The sequence below is a fragment of the Jaculus jaculus genome, chromosome 5 (assembly GCF_020740685.1).
Source record: "Jaculus jaculus isolate mJacJac1 chromosome 5, mJacJac1.mat.Y.cur, whole genome shotgun sequence".
Classification (NCBI taxonomy): domain Eukaryota; kingdom Metazoa; phylum Chordata; class Mammalia; order Rodentia; family Dipodidae; genus Jaculus; species Jaculus jaculus.
The window spans coordinates 103242295-103259270 of NC_059106.1; the positions used below are offsets into that span (position 1 = coordinate 103242295).

General features: G+C 45.7%; 1 protein-coding gene across 3 annotated transcripts; it reads right to left on the reverse strand.

Annotated features, from left to right (window-relative positions):
• Positions 1–1213: 1213 nt before the first annotated feature.
• Positions 1214–14231, reverse strand: Pex11g (peroxisomal biogenesis factor 11 gamma). 3 transcript variants are annotated; one of them, XM_004661578.2, is made up of 5 exons: positions 14119–14231; positions 9071–9259; positions 5064–5242; positions 2394–2456; positions 1214–1751 (listed from the first exon to the last, which is right to left on the reverse strand). In XM_004661578.2, the coding sequence occupies exons 1-5, from the start codon at positions 14176–14178 to the stop codon at positions 1517–1519; spliced, it is 726 nt and encodes a 241-aa protein (XP_004661635.1). In that variant the 5' UTR covers positions 14179–14231; the 3' UTR covers positions 1214–1516. The 3 variants fall into 3 exon arrangements, with proteins under 3 accessions (XP_004661635.1, XP_045004543.1, XP_045004542.1); XM_045148608.1 differs by lacking the exon at positions 9071–9259 and having other exon boundaries at positions 14119–14216; XM_045148607.1 differs by lacking the exons at positions 1214–1751; positions 2394–2456 and adding an exon at positions 4337–4631.
• Positions 14232–16976: the final 2745 nt, after the last annotated feature.

The following is a 16976-nucleotide window of genomic DNA, read 5'->3' on the forward strand; positions in this document are numbered from 1 at the left end:
GAAGAAAAAAAGTTCCAGCACTCAGGAGACTGAGGTAGGAGGATCACTGCAAGGCTGGAGACCAGCCTGGGCTACATAGTGGTCTAAACACACCAATTTTCAGATGCCATTGGCTAAAATTTAAGTGTTCCAGCCTCCTACACTCTGATGTGAGACATGTGCCTTCAGAGAAGCCAACAAACATGCCTTGGCCCAGTTTAGATCTCACAAAAATGCAGAGTGAGGCTGGGAAAATGGCTCAACGTTTAAAAATGCTTGCTTGCAAATTTGCCAGCCTGGGTTCAATCCCCCAGCCTCCTGTGTAAAATTGGGAGGGCATTCATTTGAAGTGGCAAGAGACCCTGGCATGCTCATACACAACACTTTTTTTTTTAAGTGCACATAATACCCCTGAATGAAGCTCCATGGCCAAAAGATTTAAGATAACTACAATGCCTTCATAATGAGTGTCTTCACATTCCTGGGAAGATGAAGTAGGTATGGTCTGCTGGAAGGCAGCATCCACAGATGTGCCCGTGACTTCAGGGAGAGTGGAAAACGTCAAGGCCACTTGAGTCAGTGGGCAAATACAGTACAGCTATTTCCTTCAAATTGAAGCATCCTTCCCAGAGGAGGGGACTTTAAGATACAAGTAGTAAGTGTCTTGGGAATCTCCACAAAGTTGCAAGGTTCTGTAGAGTCATCAGTCTCTCAGGGTGGGCTTTTATTTATTTGAGAGAAAGAGGCAGATAGAGAATAGGGATAGAGATAGAGAGATAGGGCGTGCCAGGGCCTCTAGCCACTGCAAACAAACTCCAGGTGCATGTACCATCTTGTGCACCTGGCCTATGTGGGTACTGGGGAAATGAACCTGGGTCCTTACACTTCACAGGCAAGCACCTTAACTGCTAAGCCATCTCTCCAACCCATGGGGTGGGCTTTTTGGTGATGCGGCTGCCTTTGAATAATCCATTCTCCTGTAATTAATCCCAGTAACCTCACTGGTTCACTGAGGTGAACTTGAGTGAAATGGCCTATCTCCCCAGGAAGTCACAGCACCAGCATTTGGTGTGGTAGTGAGAAGCCACTGGGGCCAAGGACATCCCAGAAGGTAGGATACAATAATATGGCTTCCCATTGCTGCTGTGCCCACCTTCGCAAGCAAGCTGGGAGGTGTGGGCCAAGGTCAGGGAAGGGACAAAAAGCTACCAGCATAATCATCTCACACATGAACTAGTACCAGCACCACAATATTTAATTAATTTTCATTCAAGCTTTTCCAAAACCCAACTTGAGGCACATGGTCTCTCCTGCTCACCTTCAGATGGATACAAGAACCTCTGCACAAGGCCTCCTGGGACTTCCTAAGCTCAGCCTTGGCTCCTCATGTGTCCTCCGTAGAGAAGTGTCACAACCGCAGCCTTTCCACCCCATCCCTAGGCTTGCCTCAGGATGTAATTACAAATGCACCTCTGGCTGGCTCCTACTCTGAGAAGGGCTCTGTGTCAAGTGTGTCTGACTGTTCCTCAGAGCTGTGTTAGGGACTGCCACCCCCTTCTTGGCTGCCAGCTCGGGCTGCCTGATAGATGCTAAGCAGGGAAGAGATGGTACCCATGAGGCCCACCAGCCAGGAAGGGAAGCAGCCAGCCCACAGGATGCCTGGTGGTAGCCAGTGCACAGCATTGGCCAGGTCAGCAAGGTTGCTGATGAGCGTCAGCATCTCTGACTGCATCTGTACTTCCACAGCCCTCCGCTTGCTCCAGGACAGCCGACTGTGGAAGCAAAAAGGAGCTGCTTACTGCCCACACTTCCCATAGCCCCAGGGAAGAAAGTGAGCATAGAGCCTGTCTATGAGTGGGAACAGTAATCACCAGGAGGCTACAGGCCCAAATCCATACCTCTGTCCACCCAAACTCCCTGGGCAGGGGTACAAGGTCATTGCAGGGTGAAACAATGACAGTGGTGTGATAGTTAATACTGTCAATTTGACAGGATCTAGAATCACCTTGAAGACATCTCTGGGCATGTCTGTGAGAAATTTTCTAGATTAGGTTGAGGTGGGAAGACCTTCCTTGTCAGTGGCATTATAACATAGACTGAGGTCCAAAACTGAATAAAAAGGAGAAGACAAGCTGAGCACCACCTTTCATTCTGTCTGCTTCCTGACTGGGTGCACTGTGACCAGCTGCTTCGTGCTCCTTCATGCTTTCCCCATCATGGTGGATTATATTCCCCTGGACTGTTAGCCAAAATAAAGTCTTCCTCTCTTAAGTTGCTTCTTGTCAGCCTAGTCCTCCTTCTAGCAGGCCTGAATTCCCTCACCTATAAAAGGTATTATTTCCCACCTAGAGGCAAAAGCCAGGCCCTGTGACCACAAGCTTGCACACATGCAGCCACACAGGCGTACGTGGTACCTGGTGAAAGTGGCCATGGGGCTCCGCAACTTCTGCCTCAGTTTCAGTATCATCCACAGGGACCTACAACACAGGAGACCAGGGATACATCCCATCAAAGCAGTAGGGCTAGCAGAATGGGACAGAAGGGTCAAATATCCAAGACCACCAGGGCAAGAAACTGCTGCCTGCAACCACAACCACAGGTTCCACAAAGTCTGAAAGGCTCTGTGACAAGTGGCCCTCCCTTCCCCACCACTAGTGGTCTTGTGTGTGTCCTCTTTGTGCAGACCAGCTGTGACTTGGAAGCCAAGGGGATTCATCATTTAACCCAGACCCAGCCAACCTGGCCTATGCCTTGGATCTGCCAAGTAGTGGACAAGAGGCCACGAGCAACAGTACAAGTATATTCAGAGCCCAATCCAGCTGTCTAAACTCAAGCCCCTGAGCATTTGGGGACAGTCAAGAGAACTTTAGTAACAGACACAGCAGTCTTGAGGAGACCTCTGAAATCTGCAAGGAAACACAACCATAAAATGAGACATTCCAAACATGACGGCAGAGTGTAAGATAAAAATGTAGGCCTTGGAGGTGCAGGCCTATAATTCCAGGTAACAGGCTGGGATAGGAAGATCACAAGTTCAAGGCCTGCTTGGACCCCTTATGATCTGTCCCAAAATGAGAAAAAGAACAAAAAAAAAAAAGGTTGGTGAGTGAAGCATGGTGGCTCACACCTCCAATCCCAGCACGTGCAAGGTTGAGGTAGAAAGGAACACTGAGTTTTACTTGAACTATAGATGAGTTCCTGGTCAGCCTGGGCCAGAGTGAAACCATGCCTCAAAAAAGGGAGGGGGAGCAGGGCATGGTGGCACACACCTTTAATTCCAGCACTCGGGAGGCAGAGGTAGAAGAATCATATTGTGAGTTTGAGGCCAGCCTGAAACTACACAGTGAATTCTAGGTCAGCCTGGCCTACAGCAAGACCCTACCTTGAAAAATCAAAAAGAACAGGGGACAGGGAGCTGGGGCAATAGCTCAGTGGTTAAAGGTACTTGCTTGCAAAGCTTGTTGGCCTGGGTTCAATTCCCTAGTCACCCATGTAAAGCTGGATGGGCATTCGTTTGTATCAGCAAGAGATCCAGGCACATCCATACATATGCACACATGCAATTTTTTTTTAAGGGAAGTGATACTGTGGTAGAGCAATTCCCTGGGTCCCCAGTGAAGGGCTGTGGCTCTGGCTCAGCAGTACAGCACTTGCCTAACATATAGGAAACCCTACATCCAATCCCCAGCACTGCAAAAAAAAAAGTCATGGAAAAGAGGGATGTCTAGGCTGGAGAGATGGCTGATGGGTAAGTGTGAGAAGACCTGAAAAAACCTGGATTCAAATCTCCAGATCCTATGTAAATAGCTGGGAATAGGGCTGGAGAGATGGCTTAGCAGTTAAGGCATTTGCCTGTAAAGCCAAAGGACCCAGGTTCAATTCCCCAGGATCCACGTGAGCCATATGCACAAGGTGGCACATGCATCTGGAGTTTGTTTGCAGTGGCTAAAGGCCATGGCATACCATTCATTCATTCGTTCATTTTCTGTGTCTCTCTCTCTCTCTTGCACGCCTAGTGTGCACACTCTCACTCTTGCTCTCTGTCTCTTTCTGTCAAATGAATAATTTTTTTAAAATAGCTGGAAATAGCCACATGCACCTGTAATCCCAGTCTCCCAAAGGGGAGTAGGAAGCAGAAATCTGGTAATTGACTGAGCTTGTGAAAATGCAGCCAGTTCTAATATCAGTAAGAAGCTCTGACTCAGACAAGAACAAGCAGAAGAATGATGGAGCAGGACACCTGACCTTCAACAGCAATAGCAAGAAAGAGCATGGGACACTGCAAGGGCACATACACATGCTCACACCACATAGACATCCTATTGCATACACACATTGAACACAAGCAAGAAAGACAAAAGGTGACAAATCTGTATATGGGGATGGAACTTTCTACTTTGGGCTTTGCCTGTTTTCCAGAGTGTCTACAATAAGCAGTTTCAGCAAGGGGCAGAGCTGTTTATGGCTTCTGCTGATGACAAGGCAGGACTTGGAGCTTGGGGGAGATGCTATCACATAGGACACTTCTCCCAAGCTTTGCAGTTATTTCCTCTTCCTGGGTCCAGTAGACAGAATCGTGGCCCCTTCCCATCATGTCCATGTCTGAGCCACCATGACCTGTGAATACGTTTGCTGGCATGGCAAAAGGGACTCTGCAGAAAGGATGGAGTAAAAGTCTCAGATAGGAGAGAAGATCCATCCTGGATTGTCCAGGATGTTTCTTTTAAGAGGAAAGCAGGAAGGTGAGAGACAGGGGCTACAAATCAATGGACATGGGGCCTCCGGACACTGGGAAAGACCAGTCTCACCCCACCTGTACTTTATGCTGTGAAACTGATTTCATGTTTTTGATCTCTAGGACTGAGACAACAAACTCGTGCTATTTAAAGTTACCAAGTTTGAGGTCCTTCCTGAGAGCTGGTGTGATAGGGTCAAATAGAAGGAGGAAAAATCCAAGGTATGGAAACCTGACCCTTCAAACCTTCTAACACAAACTGCAAGGGCCAATGCCCCTAAAGCCCTGCTGAGGAGATAACCATCTCAGGTGGGGACTTCAGATGCTCCATCTGCCTGATGTCACTTACCTGACGACCCCAAGAAGCAAGGAGAGACCCCAGAGAGCCGTGCTCAATGTCCACCACCTGGCAGAGTCCACATGGAGGACCTTGGCATCAGCAGCCCAGGCGACATGCTCACATGGATAGTATAACTGGTCAGCCATGTTGCCCAGGACAGACAACCAGCGGACAAAGACATCTTCTTCCTGTGGGATACCAGGAGATGGAGATGGGCCTGCTGTTAGACCTACCCCACTGTTCACTTTAGGACCATAGCCACTCCAGTGACGGTGAGATTTCTCCCTACCAGTCTGTGACCTGGTATCTGGACCTGAAAAGCTACCCCATGGCTAGCTGCTGCAGAAAGGAAGAGAGTGTTGGGCTAGGGGTCCCATGCAGGCCTGATTTCCTCCATCAGATGGAGCCAGGTAATGGAATTCCCTGGGGAGATGTCAAAACCCTAAGCTCCAAGAGGCTTGGGAGATGGCCCAGTGGGCAAAGTGTTTGCATCACAAACACGAGAACCTGAATTCAATCCTCAGTGTTCTCATAAATGTCAGGTGTGGTGGCACACACCTGAAATCTCAGTACTGAGAAGGCAGAGACAGGCAAATCCCTGGAGCTCCCTGACCAACCGGTCTACCCAAATATGGGTGAGCCCTAGGTTCAGCAAGAGACCTTGTCTAGGCTGGGGAGCTGGCTCAGCAGTTAAAGGCACTTGCTTGCAAAGCCTGCCACACCAGGTTCAATTTTCTAGTACTCAAGTAAACCCAGATATGCAACATGTCACATGCATCTGGAATTCACTTGCAGCAGCAAAAGACCCTAGTGTACCCATTCTTATTCTTTCTCTCATAAATAATTTTTTATATTTTTATTTGATTATTATAATGAGCATGTGAGAGAAAGGGGCAGATAGAAGGAGAAAGAATGAGTGTGCCAGGGCCTCTAGCCACTGCAATGGACTCCAGATGCATGTGCCACCTTATGTATCTGGCTTTACATGAGTAGTGGGGAATTGAGCCTTGGGTCTTTAGGCTTTGCAAGGCATCTTAAACACCAAGCCATCTCTCCAGACCGAAATCTTGTCTTTTTCTTTTTCTTTTTTGTTTTGTTTTGTTTTTCAAGGTAGGGTCTTGCTGTAGCCCAGGCTGACATGGAATTCACTATGTAGTCTCAGGATGGCCTTGAACTTGCAGTGGTCCTCCTACCACTGCCTCCCAAGTGCTGACAGTGCTGGGTGTGCATCACTATGCCTGGCTCAGATTGAAATTTTTTAAATTTGTCTTGTCTCAAAGAACAAGATGGAAAGTGATGAAAGACCCACAACATCAAGCCTCTGGCCTCCTCACACACCAATGCCCACAGATGCACACAAACACACAACACATGCAAAGAAAACATTATGCCACAATACCAGCCCTAAGGATTCTACCTTATAAAGACTCGCATAGATTCTGGTTTTAGGATTTTTAAAAACTATTTTATTTAAGCCAGGCATGGTGGCACACACCTTTAATTCCAGCACTCAGGAGGCAGAGGTAGGAGGACCACTGTGAGTTCAAGGCCACCCTGAAACTACATAGTGAGTTTCAGGTCAGCCTGGGTTAGAGTGAAACCCTACCTTGAAAAAATAAATAAATAAATAAAATATATATATAATTTTTTATAAGAGAGAGGTAGATAAGAGATAATGGGCACACCAAGGCCTCCAGTCATTGAAAACAAACTCCAGATGGATGCACCACCTTGTGCATCTGACTTACGTGGGTACTGAGGAATTAAACCTGGGTCCTTAGGCTTCACAGGCAAGCACCTTAACCACTAAGCCAGCTCTCCAGCCCAGGATTTTTTTTTTTTTTTTTGAGACAAGGTTTCATGAAGCCCAGACTGTCCTTGAACTCATGTAGCCAAGAATGATGCCTCATCCTCTCCAATACTGTGATTATAGGCGTGCCAGTTTTGTACTTTTAAGTTCCCAGAGGATTTCCATATATGGCCAGATTGGGACACATGTATCAGAACCTTTTTCTGGGGGTTGAAGAAATGGGTAAGAACATTTGCTATGCAAATACAAGGACCTGAATTCAATCCCCAGTACCAAGTAAAAATCCAGACATATTTACATTTGTTACATGCCTCTAACCCCATCACTCAGGAGGTTGTAAATAGGGGGATAGCTAGGGCTCCATCATCAGCCAGTCTAAATGAAAAACAGCATGCTACAAGCTCAGTAAGAGACCTGTCTCAAGGAAATAAAGCAGAACAACAACAGAGGAGGACACTCAACATCTTCCTCTGGCATCTGTGCAAACACATGCACACACTGCATGCATGCACACACACACATGTACATGCTTTTTTGGAAGGTTTCAAGTTCGCATACATGGGCCTCAGGTAGAACTCTCATATGCAGGACTCTGGGTGGGAGACAGAGATGCCACACATAGGCACCAGGCAGAGCAGGGGATATAGTTGAAGGTAACCCTGGCCGCCACACACCCAGTGCTGCCAACATCAAAATGCAAGCCTTGCATCATACCCCCAGATCCAAGACAGATTACCATTACAGATTAGCGGAATGAAGCACATAAGGGAAGCCATTTGTCCCAGTTCACTCAGAAATAAATATTCAGGTAGTTGAAGTACACCATACATGTGAACTTGCCATCCTTCATAGTGTGAGAACATCAGCCCCAAGGTGGGTTTTGTTGGTTGGCTGATTTTGATTTTTGCAATGCTGGGGATAGAACCGAGGGCCTGGCACTCTGAACTACACTTGCAATACCCCTGTGGCCCATATTCTAATGGAACCATCTGTACCCAGTAGACATACTGAGGGCCAGATTCCCTGCTGTACCCCACAACCCACCACTCTGTAACCATTCCCTGGGTGGCAAGATGGGTCCTGCATGAAGAACACTATTCTAGATCTACTTCCAATTGTGTGGAATGATGGAGGGACAAGCCACCTTCCCACAAAGCTATCAGAACATCAAAATAATAATGTGCACAGGACCCTGGTGGTACAGGCCTGTCATCCCAGCTACTCTGAGGCTGAGGCGTTTAAAGCCTGTCTGGGCTACATAGTAAGTTCCAGACTGGGAGCAATTTACTGAAATAATGTCTCAAATAGAAGGTAAAAAAGAGCTGGGAGCCAGTTTGATGGTGCACGCCTTTAATCCTAGCACTCGGGAGGCAGAGATAGGAGGATCATCGTGAGCTTGAGGGCACCCTGAGACTACATAGTAAATTCCATCCAGGTCAGCCTGGGCTACAGCAAGACTCCATCTTGAAAATTAAAACAAAACAAAAACAGCTGGGAGAAGGCTGGGGAGATGGTTCACTGGTTAAAGGTGCTAGTTTACAGAGACACCTGGCCTGGGGTTCAATTCCCCACCCCACCCCCAAAATAAAGCCAGGCCCAAAAAACTGGCACATGCATCTGGCATTTATTTGCAGTGGCAAAAGATCCCAGAGCACATGTACACACAATAAATTTAAAAAATTTTTTAAATTTAAGTTCGGAAGGTGGTTCAGCAGTAAAGCACCTGCCTAGAATCTACCAGTGAGGGGCTGGGGACCGGGTTCAAAAGTAGAGTGCCTGCCTAGAACCCTGAAGTGAGGGGCTGGGAGTGTAGATTACCTGCCTAGAATCCTCCAGTACTGAGCTGGGAGCATGGCTCAGCACCTGTCTACCACATTTGAAGCCTTAATTCCATCCCCAGTATGGATTAACTAATAAATTAATCACTCAACATGGAGAACTTTGGACAAGTTCATAAAACACAGCCTGGCCTGGTGTGGTAGTGTACTTTTACTCACTATAATCCCAGCACTCAGGAGGCAGAGTTAGGATTGCCATGAGTTTGAAACCACCCTGAGACTACATAGTGAATCCCAGGTCAGCCTGGGATAGACTAAGACGCTACCTTGAAACACCAACCATACAAAAAAACCACAGCCTGAGACTGCAGCCCCAGACTCCCTATGGTAGGCTCCCCTCTCTCTACAACCCCAGGTTCCCCCTTTACCTTGGCCCCCAGGCCATACTGCTTAGTGTAGACAAACATGGCCAGGTCATCAAAGAGTCGCAGGATAGTTCTACAGTGGCTGAGCTGGGAGGACACCACCAGCAAGCGCATCCCCAGTTCAGACCTGGTAGAACATTGTTCAACCAGGACCCCACCAACAAGCTGACAGCAGTACCCCAGCGCTCGGATCTGTGGGAAACCAGAAACAGTCAGCAGGGCCCTGCTAATGGGACAAAACACACAGAAGAATCTAAGTAAAGCTTCCAACAGAAACTAAAAGGGTTGAAACAGCCTAGGCTCACCCTAACTCACTATGTAACCCAAGTGAGCCTTTTTTACTCACTATAATCCTCTTGGTTCAGCTCCCAAGGGCTGAGATTAGAGGCCTGAACTACCATGCCTGGCCAAAAATTCCAAGTTGAAAAAGGTTCTTTTTTTTTATTTTGCTGTGTGCGTGTGTGTGAATTAGTTATATTTGTACCAGAGTGTGGTGTGTGGACCATACAAGTGCATATACAGTTTGTTGGCGTGATACGTGTAATGTATATACATGTGTGTATGTGTAGTGTGGTGTGATGTATGTGGTATATACACATATATGTTGCAGATACTCCCCATGTGTGTACATGGAGGCCAGAGGAGACCATCAGGTATCCTCTATAGCTCTTTCAATAGGTTTCTTGAGATGATCTCTCACTGAACCTGCAGCTGCCATATTTGGTCAGACTGGCTGACAAACGGGCCCCAGGAATTCTCTGATCTCTGCGTCCAACAGGAGTGAATGTGGTTACATGCATGTACAGCCAGGTACAGCCATTTACATGGGTGCTGGGGAATGGGAAACTCTGGCCCTCAGGTCCTCATGCTTGCACAGCAAGCACTGTTGCCTGATGAGTCATCAGCCAGGCCCTAAAAAGGTTCTTTTGTTTATTTTTGTTTTGTTTTGTTTCGAGGTAGGCTCTCACTTTAACCCAGGCCGGTCTGGAACTCAAGTGGTAGCTCCACGCTGGCCTAGAGCTCACAATGATCCTCCTATCTCTTCCTCCTGGGAGCTAAAATTAAAGGAGTGTGCTGTGCCACCATGCCTGGCAAATTAAAGAGGTTCTTTTAAAGGAGGTTAATGAGAGGGAGAAGAGAGGAAAATAGGGGAGCAAATACGATCAAAATATATTATGTACATGTATGAAATTGTCAAAAAGAGAAAAAAAATGGGGCTGGAGAAATAGCTTCACAGTTAAGGCACGTGCCTGTGAAGCCTAAGGACCCATGTTTGACTCTCCAGGTCCCACATAAGCCATATGCACAGTGACGCAAACGCTCAAGGTCACACATGTGCATAACAGGGTGCACATGTCTAGAGTTTGGTTGCAATGGCTAGAGACCCTGGCACACCAATTCTCTTTCACACACATACACTCTTGCATTAAAAAAAAAAAAAAAAGGCAGTGTGTTGGAACTGCCTCAAAAAAAAAGAAAAGAAAAGAAAATTTGGGTATGCTGTGCCCGTCAAATCACCCTCTACTTATGTTTATGCTCATTGACAGTGCTGCTCTCACTTTTGGTCAAAGCAGCTTCTTTTTTGCAGATGGTAGCGATTAATAGGAAGACTTAAAACTCCTGAAAGTGGGGCTGGGCATGGTGATGCACACCTCTAATCCCAGCACTTGGGAGGCAGAGGTAGGATTGCTGTGAGTTTGAGGCCACCCTAAGATACATAGTGAATTCCAGGTCAGCCTGAGCTAGAATGAGACCCTATCTTGAAAAACCAAAGGGGAGGAAAAAAAAAAAAAAAAAAAGCTCCTGAAAGTGGTGAGAAGTAACAGTGGAATGCTCCGCACTGAATGAGATATCTCTATCACACCCTCTAAGGATCAGAGACCATTGACTAAAGGAGAGCATAGAGAATGTAAGAGCCAAGGCCAGGCGTGGTGGTGCACATCTTTAATCCCAGCACTCAGGAGGCAGAGGTAGGAGGATCGTCGTGAGTTCAAGGCTACCCTGAGACTACACAGTGAATTCCAGGTCAGCCTGGACTATAGTGAAACCCTACTTCAATAAAAAGAATGTAAGAGCCAAAGGATGGGAAGGAGTACTTTCAAATACTATCTTCCAGACTCTAAGTGGCCACAGCATTCATGACTTCACAACAGCTGTGTTACCTGCATAATACTGGGCCCATCAACATGTCATGGACTGAGAAGGACAAAACAAACAAAAATGGCATCAAAATAGAAGAGGGACTACCTGGAAAGAAGGAGTTCAGCAAAAAGGGGGTGAGGAGGGAGACAAAATAATGGGAGGGATGATAAGCAAAATACATTAAGTATATGTATGAAAACTGTCAATAAAAAATGTAAAAAGAGGACCGGAGAGAGGGCTTCATGGCTAAGGCACTTGCCTGCCTAAGAACTCAGGTTCAATTCCCCAGTACCCACATAAGCCAGATGCACAAGGGGATACATGCTTATGGAGTCCATTTGCAGTGGTTACAGACCCTGGTGCACCCATTCTCTCCCTCTCTCTCTCAAGTAACAAATTTTTTAACTTAAAAGTATAAACTGAGCATGGTGGTGCACACCTTTAATCCCAGCACTCGGGAGGCAGAGGTAGGAGGATAGCCATGAGTTCAAGACCACCCTGACACTACATAGTGAATTCCAGGTCAGCCTTGACTAGAGGGAGACCCCACCTTGAAAAAAAGAGTTGAAAGAATTTTGTAACCATTTTGTCTCAAAAATTACTGTTTCCTGTTATTTAAAATATTATTTTGCTTATAATTCCTTTCCAACCCTGTTAATAGGAGACAGAAATTGGCTACATAGTTAGGGTAACAGAACCCCAAAAGTGAATAATTTTTTCCTTGACTGAAAGCAGGAAATGTTAGTGAGCCTACAGTAAATACCCAATTTTTTTTTCCTTATCTCTTTCTTCCCTGGAAAATTTTACCCCCAAGGAAAGATTTTTAGATTAATCATTACACCTTCCTAAATGACAGAGACCCTCATCCCTACCCATGCCCATTTTACAGAAACCTATGAAATCTGGTCTTTGTCATGTCATGCAGAGAGACCTGTAAACCTAGCCAGGTGTGGTGGCACACACCTTTAATCCCAGCACTCGGGAGGCAGAGGTAGGAGAATTGCTGTGAGTTTGAGGCCACGCTGAGACTCCATAGTGAATTCCAGGTCAGTCTGGACTAGAGTGAAACCCTGCCTCAAAAAAAAAAAAAAAAAAAAAAAACACAGCAAAAAACCTGATTTTCCTCAAGTGTAATTTCCCATAAAAAGAAATTTTTTAAAAAGGCTGGAGAAATGGCATAGCAGTAAAGGCATTTGCCTGCAAAGCCAAAGGATCCTGGTTCAATTCTCCAGGACTCACATAAGCCAAATGCACAAGGGAGCACATGTGTCTGCAGTAGCTGGAGGTCCTGGCACACCCATTCTCATTCTCTCTCTCTCTCTCTCTCTCTCTCTCTCTCTCTCTCTCTCTCTCTCTCTCTGTCTCTCATAAATAAATAAATAATTAATTAAATAAATAAATACAAACTTTAAAAATAAAATAAAAGGATCCAGGAATACTCCCAACCAAATTATCAGTGCATTGGCATATATTGTCACATTGGCAGAGGAACCCCCAAATCCCTGTATCAGTGTTATAATTGCAAAACACTACAATTTAGCCAGGCGTGGTGGCACACGCCTTTAATTCCAGCATTCAGGAGGCAGAGGTAGGAGGATTGCCATAAGTTTGAAGCCACCCTGAGAGTACATAGTGAATTCTAGGTGAGCCTGGGCAGAGCCTACCTGGAAAAAAAAAATTGCAATTTAAATATCCAATTTAGGAGGGAAGTGGGGATGTTAAAATTTGAATGCTTGATTATTAAAGATTTGGTTTCAACTTAAGTGTTGAATTACCAGTATGCCTTATGCCTATAAGGATCTGCTCAGGGAGCTAAAAGTCCAACTTAAGGGGCTTAAGTGGAATAACTTAAATGATTAACTGGGGCTGGGGAAATGGTTCTGTGGTTAAAGGCATTTAATGAAAGTGCTTTTACATACATTAAAGCACCCATGTAAAGCCAGATGTACAAAAATAGCCTGTCATGCCTACCCTCTCCTCTTCTCTTTCTCGATGTCATAAATAAAATATTTTTAAAAGTATTTTAAATGCTCAACTGGAGGTTTGATAAGAACTTAAGTATCCAGACATAAGGACAGCCCTGCAACATCTTAAACACACATGAATGTTTGGAACAACTCAGGCACCAATTGGCCCAGTCTGACACTAAACGTCCACATATGGGCATCTGGGTGATATGTCAATGTCCAGCCAAGGAGCAATCTAAACGACCAATTACAGGGGATTTGGTTAGAATTCACATGGCTACAGAGCCAGGCTATGGTGGGCTCCGTGGTACTGGGTTAGCTGAAATAGCCAAGTGCCCAACTAAAGGTGATTTGAATAGAACTTAGATGTCAGGCTGGAGACATGGCTTAGCGGTTAAGGCACTTGCCTGCAAAGCCAAAGAACCCAAGTTCGATTCCCCAGAACCCACGTAAGGCAGCTGCATAAGAGGGTGCACCCGTCTGGAGTTCATGTGCAGTGGCTGAAGGCCCTGGAGCGCCCATTTGCTCGCTCGCGCTCGCTCTCGCTCTCTCTCTCTCTTTCTCTCTCTCTCTCTCTCTCTCTCTCCCTCTCTCCCTCTCTCCCTCTCTCCCTCTCCCTCTCTCTCTCCCTCTCTCTTCTTCAAATAAATAAAAATAAAATATTTTTTAAAAGAACTTAAGTGTCTAGGCACAGCAGGAAGCAATGCACCTTCCTAAATCCCCATTTTGGATTGTTCAGGACAACCCAAGAACTAACTAGTAGTTAGGTAGGATTCCTATGGTCGGTATATGCGTCAGACTTGGTTAGCAGGATCGACACAAATAACCAACGCTAGGGATGGGGAGGGGCTGGCGTTGAAGGGACCCTGAACCACACCGCCCCCACTGTCCTCGGTTTCCCTGTCTCTGAGCTTTGATCAAACTCCAGTACTCTGGCCTCACCAGGCGGTCCCGGGTCCTGTAGGACTCCAACGCAGAAGCCAAACTGTTCATCGCCGCCATGGCAACTCACTCCAGACGTCTGCACTAGGGGTGGGGCCATACCTTGTTCCGGGTAGGCTCTCAAGTCCCGCGTGAGCTTTGCGCAGGCGCGGCTGTCGCCCTTTGTCCCAAATCTGGCGGCCTTGTCCGCAGCTGCCAGCAACCGAGTTTGCAAAAGTGAAACAGCCACGTGTGTCCTCCCCGAGTCTGTGGACCTGGAATGGTCTTCAGAACTTGCCACAATTTGCCCCACAGCACATTATCTAAACCACACACTAATATTTCAAAAATTACCCAAGCAAAAGTACCTGCCTGTCAACTGTAACTCAAATAAGTTTTTCTGTTTTAACTTTCCTGCTTCACATACCTACATGCGCTTGTCTACAGTGAGCTTATGTGACCCTTGTAGTATCTTCATAAGACATCTTTTTATTTGGGGTTTTTTATTGTTTGTTTTGGCAGGTGCTCAGGTAGCCCAGGCTGGCCTTGAGCTCCTGATCCTTCTACCTCCACGTACCAAAAGCTGGGATGACAGGCTTGTACCACCATGCCCAGTTCTCCAAGGTAGCTTCAGAACTTAAGAAAATGCATAGATTTTTGGAGAAGACTAGACAAGAATCTAGAACACAAATTGCTCTCCAGGAAGGATAATCATAATGATCAAACATTTAAGCTTTCAGGGCTAGAGGTGTACCTTAGTGCATAGAATACTTGTCTAGCATACATGAAGCCCTGTGTTCTATAACCAACATCACATAAATGGGGTATTGTGGTGCACACATCCCAGCTCTGGAGCAGTGGAGTCTGGAGGATCAGATACTCAAGGTCATCTTCAGCTACACAGGCTGGCCTATTATATGTGAGAACTTGTATACCCCTTTAATTCCACCACTTGGGATGCTGAGGTAGGATTGTTGTGAGCTTGAGTAGCCTGGGGCTACTGGATGAGTTCCAGGTCAGCCTGGACTAGAGGAAGACCCTACCTTAAAAAATATATATGGTGTCAGGGGGGAGGGAGGGAATTACCATGGGATATTTTTTTATAATCATGGAAAATGTTAATAAAAATTTTAAAATTAATAAAAAATAAATAAATTATATATTTTTTTCATATATATATATATATATATATGAAAAAAATAAAAAAGAGCAAAGATGTCTTCCTTTTCCCTCTCTGCAAGGAAGGATAAAGGCTGGTCACCAAAAACACCTTTGGACCACATCCATCTGGAAATGGCCCATAGGATCCATTTAATAAGATTTGCATACTAGCCTTTATCTACCCTGTGTTTACCCACACATAGCTCACTACACAGAGAAATTCAAAGTCCTTCTCTTTTGTCTGTCACTCTGAAAATTTACTTTCTGGGTTGAAAATTCTATATAGAGTTATAATCCATATCTTGAGAAATATTTCTTTGTTGTTGTTTTAAGACAGGGTCTCATGTAGCACAGGTTGGCTTCAAATTTATTGTGTAGCTAAAGACGACCTCAAACTTCTCATACTGGCTCTCCATCTACTTTCTGAGTACTAGAATTATAGGTTACCATGCCCAGTTCTAGGTTTTGTTTATTTGTTGGTGACAAGGTGTCTCAATCTGTATCTCAGGCTTGCCTGGAACTCACTGCATAGTCCAAGCAAGCCTCAAACTTGCAGCAGTCTTCCTGCCTTTGCCTCCCAAACACTGGAATAACAGGAGGCACAACCACGCTCAGGAGGATCCCTTTCTGTGCAGTCCCCAATGCCTTTGACTACACAATGAATTTTCTTGAGCATCACCCATGCTGTCACACTCTGTTCTAACTCCCCTTCCTGAAGCATAGCAATGAACTCTGAAGGCCTGGCCCTACCCTCCAGAACCCACCAACTGGACAGAGTTGAGCATGACCTTTGAAAAAGAGACTTGAGCTCATCTGGCCTTCCCAGTTAGCTTTGATGTTGCCAGGCACTGGTTTGGCAGTCACAGCTGGGCCTCAGCCAACACCTCCTTCTGGATATAAACAATTCTACAGAACACCCACATGAGACAAGACTTCTCTGTGACTATAGAGCAGCAAGACAAAACAAGCCCTCGTCTTAATCACCTCTGAACATAGGCAACATGCACAGTTGAACACAGACAAAAAAATGTGACCAAATCTGTTTTGGCCTAATATTTTGAACCATCACAACTTCAGCCTTGTTTCATTCCTTCCTTGTTCTTCTTAAAAATGACTCAGAAAGCCCAGCATGGTGGTGCATGACTTTAATCCCAGCACTCAGGAGGCAGAAGTAGGAAGATCACCATGTATTCAATGCCACCCTGAGACTACATAGTGAATTCTAGTTCAGCCTGGCTATAGTGAAACCCTACCTCGAAAATAAACAAACAAACAAAGACTCAGAAACTCAGTGACAGAATAACATCTCACCCTTGCATCCTATTACCATCCACAATCTGCTCCCAGCTTTTTATGTGTTTGGGACCCATGGGCATCAAGGGCTTGCTGCTAAAAATGAACACCAGATACTAGCACCACTTTTGGCATCCAGTTTACTATGTGGGTAGCTTGGGAATTGAAACCAGGATGACAGGCTTTGCAAGCAAACTACTTAACCACTGAGCCATCTCTCCACTTCTTTTTTCTTGATATATAGTCCAGGCAGACCATAACTTTCCAGGGATCATCCTTGCTCTCTTTCCTGAAAATTAAGATTAAAGATGTGTGCCATTAAGCCGAGCACGGTGGCACATGCCTTTAATCCCAGCACTAGGGAGGCAGAAGTAGGAGGATCACTGTAAATTCAAGGCCACCCTAAGACTACAGAGTGAATTCCA

Bases quoted from the DNA above. Each gene is read 5' to 3' on its own strand.
- Pex11g (XM_004661578.2), bottom strand. From the start codon at position 14,178: ATGGCGGCGATGAACAGTTTGGCTTCTGCGTTGGAGTCCTACAGGACC. The intron at 9,260-14,118 runs GTGAGGCCAGAG...GGTTTCCCACAG, and splicing joins ACAGGACCCGGGACCGCCTG to ATCCGAGCGCTGGGGTACTG. The intron at 5,243-9,070 runs GTAAAGGGGGAA...GGTATCCCACAG, and splicing joins AGTATGGCCTGGGGGCCAAG to GAAGAAGATGTCTTTGTCCG.